An 11845-nucleotide genomic window follows, 5' to 3' on the forward strand; every position below is an offset into this window, starting at 1 on the left:
GACCTCTCCCGGGCGTGGTGCTGACCCTCTGCCCCGTACCTCCCAGGGGATCTCCCCCGGGCTGGTGGCTTTCCTCACCACTTGAAGGCCAGTGCCTCTCCAGCTCGGACTTTTCCCCCAGTTCCAGGTTCATGTATCTGTGTGGACGTCTCAGAGCATTTCAGACCTGACCTATCCCCAAGGCCCTCTGTTTCATGCTTGTCTTAGCAAGTGGCATCACCATCCCTAAGTTACGGACGCCCCAAGCCCAGGTGGCATCCTGGCTTCTTCCTTTCCGTCACCTTCTTGTGTGCAGTTCTTCAGCAGTCCCGTTGGCTTGGCATCCAGATTCTATCTTGAATCTGTGCTCTGCGCTCCACCCGCATGGCCATCGCTATCTGCTGAGCCACCTCTCTCTCTCTCTCTCTTTCTCTCCTTGCACCCCGCAATGCCCCTCTCACTGGCCCCTAAAATTCACTATCTCCACAGCAGCAGCTGGGCTCTTTTTATTTATTTTTTATTTTTTTAAAAGATTTATTTATTTATTTATTTGAGAGAGAGAGAGAGAGAGAGAGAAACAGCATGAGAGGGGATAGGGTCAGAGGGAGAAGCAGGCTCCCCGCCGAGCCGGGAGCCCGATGTGGGACTCGATCCCGGGACTCCAGGATCATGACCTGAGCCGAAGGCAGTCGCTTAACCAACTGAGCCACCCAGGTGGGCTGTTTTTAAAATGGAAACCAGAGTGTGTCTCCCCTTCTCAAAACCCTCTTGTGACTTCCCAGAGTATTTAGACTAAGATCCAGATTCATGAACCTGGCCTAGAGGATCCCATGTGATCTGACCCCCTCCACCCCCTGCGGATGGGTCTTTGCTGCTGCACCCCCCACTCCCACGTGGCCTCACCTGCCCCCCACACACGGGACCAGCCCCCCTCAGGCCTCAGCGCTCACTCCCACCTCTTCACGTAACTGGGTTTTTCTGTCACTGAGGTACTCGGCTCACATGCCACCTCCTCAGACGCGTCTTCTCCAAGTGACCAACCTGAAGGAACCCCCCACACTGGGCTCTCAGCATCACCTGACCCTGTTTAGTTTTTACTTCAGAGCTGATCATTCTCTGCAGTGACCTTGTTTAATCATAGTTGACCCTCAAACAGCACGAATTTGAACTACACGGGTCCACTTACACATGGGTTTTTTTTCAATAAATACAGGACAGTACTGTAGATGTATTTTCCTTTTGATTTTCTTAATAACATTTTCTTTAGTGTGAGAATACAGTATATAACACATATGAGGTACAAAATGTGTTAATCAACTGTCTACATTACCGGTGAGGCCTCTGGTCAATAGTAGGCTGTTAGTAGTTAAGTTTTGGGGGAGTCAGGGTTTGTACATTGACTTTCATCTGTGTGGGAGGTTGGCGCTCCTAAGCCCTGTGTTGTTCAAGGTCAACTGTACTTATTTCTTCTTTCTCCCCCAGCAGTCATGCAAGCTACTCAGGGGCAGGGAACCTTATAGGTATCATTTATTCTTCTATAAAATTCTCTTGCTAACGTCCAGGAAATGGTTGTTGATGGCGGGCTGGCTGGTTGAGCCCAGTCTGATTTGAATTGAGTCACTTAGAGGCGTCATCTTTTTCAAGCCAGAAAATTAAAGCCCTGTAAGCCTTTGTCCACATCTGGACAAGTATCAGGCATTTATTGGCTGGTGAGAACAACCATGTTAGTTTTAAAAAAGGCCGGGCAGTAAGTAAAACCTTTGAAAGCCAAAACAGCAGAGTGGTTATTTGGGGGCTGGACGAGGGGGAAGCAAGAAGAAGAAAACACAAAAGAAAACCGGTCAGACTTGTGGCAGAGAGGGGATTTGTAGAAAAGCTGGGGCCCGCAGGTTAACAAACCTGTCTTTGCTTGTCCTTGAACGCCCCCAGGACATTGCCGGCGCCTGGCAGAGGCTAGAGCAGGCGGAGAAGGGCTACGAGGAGTGGCTGCTGAACGAGATACGGAGGCTGGAGCGCATGGAGCACCTAGCGGAGAAGTTCAGGCAGAAGGCTTCGACGCACGAGACGTGGGCTTACGGCAAGTGCAGTAGCCTGGGGTTGGGTTCCCGGAAAATCCAGGTTGAGCTGTGGGCAGAGCCACAGTGTGCGGCCTCTACACACTCTGTCAGTGACCCTGTGGGCAGGTGTCCCCGCCCCTCTCCACACTGCTGTCCCAGTCCTGGGTTTCTTCAGGAGGTGGGTGGGGAGATTTCTTTTCTAGCGGAGCAGATAATGTACTTTTTCACAAAATGGCACTCGAAATGCATTCTTCCCACACTTACTTACATAAGTCTTGGCCTCCCTCTATCTTCCCCCACTTTTGTTCCATTCGATCCACAAGGATCTGTTTATTCCCTGTCGGTCAGACAGCCCGGGCCCAGAAGCTAGCTTCTGCTGCTAGCATGTTTATTACATGCTGTGAAGCAACAGAATTTCCCATGGAGAAAATCTGCTTGGAAGGAGGAATGCAAGGGACCATTTTCTACAGTCTGAGCTTCCTTATTTCACTTAGATTCATCTACTTTCAGTCCTTGCAAACATATCTCTTTCCATAGCCGTGATACTATGATCATATATATATATGATTTTTTTTTTGGCTGTCTGCTCTTTGCTGAGGTAGAGGAACATAACATTCTCCCCATCACATCATCTATTTTGAGAAAGGTCAGAGACGTTCCCCTCATCCTTTGGTTCCCTTTTGCTTTGGTGTTGTCTGATCGTTGATGTTGCCCAGCAAGAGGGTGAGAGGCATGGGCCTGGAGCCAGGCAGGTTGGAGTCCCAGCTCTGACACTTCTAGCTATGCGCTTTGGATGAGCTCCTAATCTCTCAGTGCCTCAGTGTCCTCTTCAAAGTGGAATACCAGGGGCGCCTGGGTGGCTCAGTCGTTAAGCGTCTGTTTTCGGCTCAGGTCATGATCTCCAGGTCCTGGGATCGAGCCCCGCATCAGGCTCCCTGCTCAGCGGGGAGTCTGCTTCTCCCTCTCCCTCTGCCTCTCCCCACTGCTCCTACTCTCTCTCTCTGTATCTCTCTGTCTCAAATAAATAAATTAAAAAAAAAAAAATTCCATTCAAAGTGGAATACCAATAATACCTCCAACAGAGGCTTTTGATGAAGATTTAATGAGTTCACAATATAAAGTTTTAAATCCGTATCTGGTGCATAGGAAGTGCTGTGTCGTCGTTGTTAAATGTGTGAACATTTGCCTTCCATTTCAAGCTTTATAGAATTAAAGTCTTAAAGGTCATCAACCAGGGAATAAACGTGAGTCCATCTACAACCACAGCAGTTGCTTGATTTAAGAAATATTTGTGGGGAAATAGGTGGAGGTTCAGAGAGAGAAACTTCTAGTACTGTCAGGAAAAATCCACAGCCTGTATTTAACCACAGAAAATAAAGCTTTCCAACAAAAAGGTTTGGGGTCAAGGTTCAATTGAGGGCAGGCTGGTAGAGTACAAGTGTCTTGTCTAACTATCCCAGGTAATTCTTGTGAACTAATAATTATTAACTGAGCATCACACACTGGAAAATCAGATACTTGTTACTAAGGATTATGCAGAATGCAGATCTGTTATTTCACCTGGACTCAGCATGCTTCCCCCCTTTATGTGTCGACACGAGCTTTTATTTTTATTTTTTTAAGATTTTATTTATTTATTTGTCAGAGAGAGAGAGGGAACACAAGCAGGGGGAGTGGGAGAGGGAGAAGCAGGCTTCCTGCCGAGCAGGGAGCCCGATGCGGGGCTCGATCCCAGGACCCTGGGATCATGACCTGAGCCGAAGGCAGATGCTTAACCGACTGAGCCACCCAGGCGCCCTGGACACGAGCTTTTAGAACACAGAGGGACTCAGGCAACGTTAGCACAGTTACAGCCCGGAAACGATGGTAACAGCACCACCGTGTTTACCCCCTTCTCCTGGTTCTTTGGAATCATAAGCATCACCGAGAACTTTGCAGGTGCCAGGAAGCTGATGTGGGCCATCAGAGTGTTTGTATTCCCTTCTGCAACCCTTGCAGGCAAAGAACAGATCTTGCTGCAGAAGGACTACGAGTCGGCTTCTCTGACCGAGGTCCGGGCCCTGCTGCGGAAACACGAGGCCTTCGAGAGCGACCTGGCGGCGCACCAGGACCGCGTGGAGCAGATAGCGGCCATCGCGCAGGAACTCAAGTACGTGCTGTTGGGTTTGCAGGCCCAGGTGCTCCCATGCGGCTGCACAGCTCTGCCCGCCGAGCCCACGGGCCGCAGTACAATGGAAGGAATCCCCCGAGAGCTTCCCAGAGCATTTCCAGGGCAGTTTCCATACTCAGTTTATGGAGAACCAAGCTGGAGGCCTCTGTGTTTCTAAGTAGCTCGACAGACTTGAGCTTTGCTTCTCTGGATGGGCTAGGATCCCCGTGCCCTCCCATCCACAAGCCCCACCCCAGGCAGCTCTGCTTCCAAGAGGGTGAGAAGTGAGCGTGAAGGACTGGGGTCCAGCTTGGAAAGGCCACCTCTTCTAGGCCGGGGTGCAGGACATCCACACACCAAACAGAAATGCCTGCCTTACCTCAGGGGAGGAGACACCATGGCCCCACTTTTTCTGTGTCATCAAATACGTGCTATTTCATTTGCGTGCTTTCTATTTTATGGGAGGGACCAGCATGGATTGAGTCCAGGCTGGTGTAAGCCCCAGGGGGAGTTCTCAGGTCCCACTTGTTGCGGGGTGCAGCCTCTGGCTCTGGCCCGCCTCTGGGGAGACACCTCCCTGCAGTCTCTCAAAGCCTCTTTTTAAAGACCCTTGCCCCCTTTGGATAAGTACCAGATGTCATTCCCAACTCCCTTCCCCCTCATTGTAATCATAGACATACCTGCAGAAGTTTCAGGGCCAAAATTACATAAAGATAACTGTCAGAAAATAAGTTTTAAAAACATATAATAAACATTTATTTTCCTATGTTAAAGTTTAAAACTTTCATATTCTCACTTTTGACTAGAGCAAACTCGTGAACTAACAGATACGGCCTCTTTTAAGAGTATCCTGTTATTTTTTTGCCTTGGTAAATAAACTCTTAATCATTTGTGATCTTCAGAATCCAATTTGTACACTAGATTATACCCTAGATTTGTGGTCTTTACAAGAGCATGCTTCTTGAATGTTGGGTGTGTGGCTGCTTGTTAACAATTGCAATTAAAATAAGGGAGGAAAGAAACTCACGCTATTTAATGCTCTATAACTTCTCCCTTGAGTAATTCGGAATGGTTTTAAGTGTTGCCCATAAAATTTAAGGAGTAATTTTGTATTGTTCTTCCTGGTATCCCCAGTGTCAATTTCTTCACACTGTCCAAAGAGGCACCACATACAAAATTTAAATCTGCGTTCATCTCAATGTATTCCTTCCTTGTCCTTTTTACCTTTCCTAAAGTAATAAATCAAAGTGCTCGTGCAGCTCTCAAAGTGCAGAAAAACCAGTATGTACAGTTACGCAAACCCTCACTCCTTGAGAGCAGGTATTTGTAGAACTCTTTGTATGAACTTTCTATGAATTAGAAAAATGAGAAATGGATATACCCCTAAAGGTAATGATGGGGAAGTGAGCATTCGTGTCTCCATTGTGGATCCATAGAAGGATCTCAGGTGGTGGTTTTTATTCTTGAAGTCTTTATTCTCCGTGATATTTGCATTTTGAAGAGCCGTAGCCTTTTTGACTTTGTATTCAAGGCTGTGCAGATTGCTGGTATGTTTTGTTTTTTGTTTCACTGAAAAAAACGTCTCAGTTGCATGAAGGGTTATATGTATGTAGAAAGCTGCTTGTAAGCTGAACAGGCTTTACCCCCTGCAAGAACCCTCAGCTCACAACCACGGAGTTCGCCCTTTATTCAGTAGCAGAAGCAATAATATTCAGGACCGGACAAGTTAATATTATTTAAGAGGAAAAGAAAAGCACGTGGTGGGCAACCATTGTCTTAATTTAAAGTCGAAAGAAGAAAGAAATAAACTTAAGCCTCAGGGAAATGGATTTAGTAGGATGGGTGGGTGGGCGGGACGGGGGGAAGGGGGTTCCTTAAAGTTTGCCTTGGACTGTTTGCAAAGAAGTCTCTCCTAAAGGTGTCTTTAAACGTCTGTGAGTCTTGCTTTCATCTTAACTTTTTATCCCCAGAGATATGAGGTGAACCTTCTAGTTGGGAATTTGTTTGAATGCTAAGTTCACCTTACAAAGACCCCAGTAGGATGCATAGACTGGGCTGGTGGGGAAGAGGGGTTACTTTGTAAGAAACCATGTTGTTCTTGCTGTCACACCAGGGGCATTCGACAAGTCAGAAGTTCTGTCCAGAAGAGGAAGGGCTCTCTGGTCTGCTAGTTTTTCAAGGTCCCTGCAGTGTTAGATGAAGCCACAGCATCCTTTCTGGACGTGGCACTCCACCCCAGCCCTGAAGCCCAGTGCCTTTTGAGGGGAACCAAGGACACAAGGGGGTGCAAGCTGACACCTCCCTCCCCCTTGACTCACTTTTCTGTCCCAGTCACTGTGGCTTCAGGCGGCCCATAGGACTGTCCTCCAGGTCAGATGGTTGGCTTTGTTTACAGGTACACTGCCACTTAAAAATAATACTCTGGGGCTGGACCAGATTGAAGTCAGCTTGGGGCACTGAGGAGACAGCATTTCTGTCTGTGTAGAAAACTGTTGGACCAGCAAGAGTTTTACTTATTCTTCCTGGAATCTGTCAAAGACTAATGATCATGTTTGCCTTGGTGACAGTTGACAAAACCCTGAAATACCCTGCCATTTTTCTGTCAGATCTTTAAAAAAAAAAAAAATCAGTTTATTTTGAGCCCGTGTCTGTTTTCCTCATAACATCAGGGAGAGTTCATCTTCATTTTCACTTCCCGCAGTGAACTGGACTATCACGACGCCGTGAACATCAACGATCGGTGTCAGAAGATCTGTGACCAGTGGGACAGACTGGGAACGCTTACTCAGAAGAGGAGGGAGGCCCTGGAGGTGAAGCCCTGGTGACCTGACATCCCGTCAGCCACCTGTTGACATGAGATCTTTTCACAGAGGCTCTTGAATGAAGTCCTTGTTACTAATCTTCCGTTTTTCTGTGGCATGCCGCGTCTAAAACAAAACAGGTTGTCTCGTGAAAGGAGCTGCCACAGAGAATGTGAAAAATAGGAGAAAGCGTGAAATGCAAAGTTGGTAGCTTTGTCCCATAATTTATCCATAGAGTGGGGAAGCATGCTTTTTTTTTTTTTCAGTGAAGCATGCTTTTTTTTTTCCTTCAGTGAAGCATGCTTTTTTTTTTTTTCAGTGATGCATACTTTTGAATTAAAAAAAAAAGAAATCCAGAGCTAATAAGATTAGGGTATTAACCCATTTTGTATCAGGTAGTGATTATAGTGAATTTCCAAAGGGCCCTCTATAAAGAGTATATTGACTTGGGGAATCAGGAAGAACTTCACGTGTTGCCAGGCAAAGGCAAAATGGCAGCAAACGTTGAAAGAAAAAGGGATATGAAAAGATCCAGGATGAACTTGGCCTTAGTCAAGTATAAGACTTGGATAAGCAGCAGAAAGTGGCTGGTATTTAGCTGTACCCGTTGTCTCTCACCATGGAAGACTCCTATGATGCGAAGGAAGGAGGCAATGGCCAGTTTTTTTCTGAGTCTTTTCACTTTTAAAATACATGACATCCAGCTTCCTAGATGCCAAATGGCTGTTACATAGTCTCCTAAAGAAAGGAAGTGAGAGAAAAAGGACCATGCATGAAACAGAGACTGCCCCCGCCACAAACACTTTAGAACAGGAGAAAAAAAATGAGTAAGGACGGAAGACTTATAGATAGGGGGTGCTTTCCCTGTCGGCCCCCAGCATCTCTGCCCCATGAAACAAGTACAGTGTTCTCTGTGGCTCGAAGCCATCTGCTTCCATGTGGCCAGAAAGGCCGAGAAGAGCTCTGTGTTAGATCCTGAATGAGGATTTGAGAACATTAAACTGTAGTTCTGTGTCTTCACTTAGCTAGGTGAATTCTGGGAAAGGCGTGCATCTTCTCTGCACACTGTTGTCTATAAAGTGAGGACGGTGTGTTGAGTGTTGTTACCTAGCGTAGTTAGGGAATCAGAGCTAACATTAAAGGTACTATGTTAGCTGAAAGCAAGTTACTATATCCCCCCTACGGATTCTCAGTTTTCAGAAAAGTAGCATGGAGCAGAGGACTCTCCTTTGAAAACAAGGCTACTCTGGATGTTATTAAATCCTTTTTTGGTTCAGAAGCCACTTGAGGGACTTGCTGGGCTCAGTCTAATCATGAGCACTGGCTGATCTTGTGTATACACATGATAGTGATGAGCGCATTGTGATTAACACAATGTCAGATAATAGGTTGATTGTTTGTCTTCGGAGAGAATTTTTTTATTCATCCGTGATAACACTTCTATTTAACTTACCTCCAGAGAACTGAGAAATTGCTAGAAACCATTGATCAGCTTCATTTGGAGTTTGCCAAGAGAGCGGCTCCTTTCAACAATTGGATGGAAGGTGCCATGGAGGACCTACAAGACATGTTCATTGTCCACAGCATTGAGGAAATCCAGGTAACTGAACCCCCAGCTTCATGCTTATACTGCGCTAGAGATGAATTGTAATTTTAAACATGTAGAATTCTTTTGTTTTTTACTAAAAAAATGTAGCTAGGAAGCCCAAATTACCCTTTGACCCTTATCTTAAAAACGTGTATACTTCTCTTTGCTGCAACTGAAAAATTAACATCCATCAGACAATGGTGAATACATCTAAAGGGACCTGTTCTTTAAAAAATACCGTGGAATCATTGGGCAACATAGACATCTACGCTCTTGGGAGGTATTCGTGGGAAGGTATGAGTTTATTGGCTGCTGAGTTAAGTACTTTGCAAATATATGCATATTACTGTTTGTTAAGATCTATATAGTTTTGCTGGCTCCTAAAGCATAAGAAACCACAAAGCAGCACCTCCTGTCTCCCACAAACCAAAATGTTCTGCTTCTGATTTCTTCCAGAACTTCAAAGTTGTGAGTAAGACTTCTATAAGTAGTCACGTTAGGGAGGAGGGTTACTCTCAAAGAGCCAGGACCCAGTCTATTGAGAGACCAGTGTACAATGAATTTGATGTACAATGGAATATTAAGGGAAAATACTTCTAAATTCTTCTTTCTGTAAAATAGGTAAATCATCAAAAAGAATCCAAATATGAAGGAATGCTGAAGGTTCCAAATAAAGGAATTCGAATCCACACCTCCCTGCCAAGGAATATTCTAGAAGGGTTTGCACCTGGGTGTAGGGGGAAAGAAATTACTTTGTTGAATATTGCATTTTTTTTTTATTTGCATGCATTCTTAAGCACAGGTTAGCAACCTAAAATCATTTATTTTTGGAGTAAGTGAGACATCTAAGTTTGCCATGGAAGCCATACCGGATGCATGATGTAGTTTCTCTGTTTGGTGAAAGGTCGATCTCTCTATTGCAGCCAGTCTCTTGTAGTGTCTAAAATGACTGTTAGCTTGGCACTGGGAGGTGGTTTACGTGGCATCTACACACAGCAGAACAAAGGGGCCACTGTCTTATACATTAGGGCCAAAGGATAGGTTTGATAAATGGGATTTTAAAGCCTTAGGGGGAAAGACTTGTTTTTTTGTGGCCTTTTCTTTTTGAGAAGTAGGGCTGTATTTCCTGGTGGTCTTTAAGTATAAAGGCAGCAAATGTGGCAACTAAGTTCTGTTTGTCGATGGAGAGTAAGACCGAAACAGTAACTGGGGATCAAAAATTATGAAAACAAACATTTTTTTAAAAAAGAAAACAGGTTTTTTCTTTTTTTTTTTTTTGAAGACTTTGGATTCATAGGCATCAATTAGTCATCACGGTTATCTTTTTTTCCATTTTCAAGGAACCTGACTTTGGTGCACCAAATAGCTTTATGAAAACATCCAGAATTTGTTTTCCCTGCAGAGATTCCTGCCTTCATAAAAGGCTTTCACACGTGTGCAGAAGGAACAGCGAAGCCTGTAAAATTCACATGACAGTAAAGTTCTCCCCACTTCTGTCTCTGGGTTAGAGTCTGATCACTGCCCACGAGCAGTTCAAGGCAACGCTCCCGGAGGCGGACGGTGAGCGGCAGTCCATCATGGCCATCCAGAACGAGGTGGAGAAGGTGATCCAGAGCTACAACATCAGAATCAGCTCCAGCAATCCCTACAGCACTGTCACCATGGATGAGCTCCGGGCCAAGTGGGACAAGGTGGGTGACTGAGGACCGGATGTGGGACAAGGTGGGCATTCCTGAAACCAACGTTGAGGGAAGAGGTAAATACTTGGGGAACAAGAGTGACTGATGTGCATGACGATCAGGGTTTTTGTTCACCCCAGATTTCACAGTGTTTGAATCATGCAAACATCCCATCTAGCAGATAGAAAGGAGCTCTGAGGCACTGTACAAAATGCAAGACTTTTATAGGCAGAGGGAAGCGGGAACAGGGAAGTTATACCAGGCAAAAAAAGCCGGTTGGTTATTGCAAGGCTACGTTCCTTCAGGGGTCTGTCGGGCAGATGACCTAATAGTGCTGATTAGGCTATTGACTGTTTAAGATTCCATTCCTGGGTGAGCAGAAACTGGAATTGAGTCTTGGGTTGGTGATGTGAGGCTTAGCCTAAGTGACTCCATTTGGGGCCTGTTGTCTCGTTTTTAACAGACGAAATATGTTAGACTCTTAAATGCCATTGGGCAGCCTCTGATTTGTAAGGAAAGAAAGTTAGAAATGTTTTTCCTTAAGGAAGATCTTACAAAATGTTGGCAAAATCAGTATAGATTATGAGACTAATACCATAAGGGAAACTATTTTTAAAACCCCCACTGAAAATTTGGTGCGCTCAAGCCTGCCTGTAGTACGTACTTCATTAAATAATTTTTAGAATATGGGATAGACACTTCCCAAATGTGTGTGAATTTTAAATGCAGAAAAATCGCCTAGAAAACTGGGGAACTCAAGTACTCCTGCTGACTTGCTGCCTTTTAGATTTTGGGAAACTGTCCACAGGTTTAATTATAGTCCACATGGGATCATTTGAGCCTTTTTGTCTTGTTCTTAAGAAAAAATTATTTTCATGGTTTAAATTATAGCACAGTCATCTCCATATGCTACTACAGAGCCTCCCAGGAATAAGTTCACCAGGTGGATTTGAGGTGGCTTGCTATGAAAACACACGTGCAACAGTTGTTCAGTTATCAACAGTGCAAAAGAGGAGCAGACCGGGTATGGGGAGGAGAGAGGGAATCTGAGAGACAGGACCGACTGACTGCATTTGAGCTTCAAATTTAGCTCAGGCCTTCTGACAGCCATCATGGAAAAGGGAGTCATGTTGAGCTAAGTCGTCCTCCTGAGGAAAAGGGAAATATGTCCTTTTTTTTTTTTTTTAAAGATTGTATTTATTTATTTGAGAGAAAGAGAGAGAGACAGAGAAACGGCATGAGAGGGGAGAGGGTCAGAGGGAGAAGCGAGCTCCCCGCTGTGGGACTTGATCCCAGGACTCTGGGATCATGACCTGAGCCGAAGGCAGTTGCTTAACCAACTGAGCCACCCAGGCGCCCGGGAAATATGTCCTTTCTTAAAGTGGGTCAAACATTTCTCCCAGCCCGAAGTTAAAGAGCAGAGCGGGCACGTGGATTTTTGTGAACGGGACATTATGAACAGTGACGTCTGTAGGAGCAGTTTTGCAGAAAACGCAAAAAAGACGTTTGAAATAGTTCCTTTGTCTGTGGACACAAAGAGAACTCAGGCAGGGCGTGAAAATGTAAATCACCGGGTACAAATGGAACAAGAA

The 11845-nt window shown here is 45.3% G+C and overlaps 1 protein-coding gene across 1 annotated transcript in view; it reads left to right on the forward strand.

Moving 5' to 3' along the window:
- ACTN2 (actinin alpha 2) overlaps positions 1 to 11845 on the forward strand; it is a 65798-nt gene that overhangs the window by 45970 nt on the left and 7983 nt on the right. The window contains exons 11-15 of the mRNA XM_006738269.3: positions 1909 to 2056; positions 4035 to 4185; positions 6887 to 6995; positions 8446 to 8586; positions 10083 to 10265. Coding sequence (XP_006738332.2) covers positions 1909 to 2056; positions 4035 to 4185; positions 6887 to 6995; positions 8446 to 8586; positions 10083 to 10265 — 732 coding nt within the window. The remainder of the gene's footprint in view (positions 1 to 1908; positions 2057 to 4034; positions 4186 to 6886; positions 6996 to 8445; positions 8587 to 10082; positions 10266 to 11845) is intronic.

Source organism: Leptonychotes weddellii, chromosome 6 (genome assembly GCF_054177405.1).
Source record: "Leptonychotes weddellii isolate Sample4059 chromosome 6, ASM5417740v2, whole genome shotgun sequence".
NCBI lineage: Eukaryota > Metazoa > Chordata > Mammalia > Carnivora > Phocidae > Leptonychotes > Leptonychotes weddellii.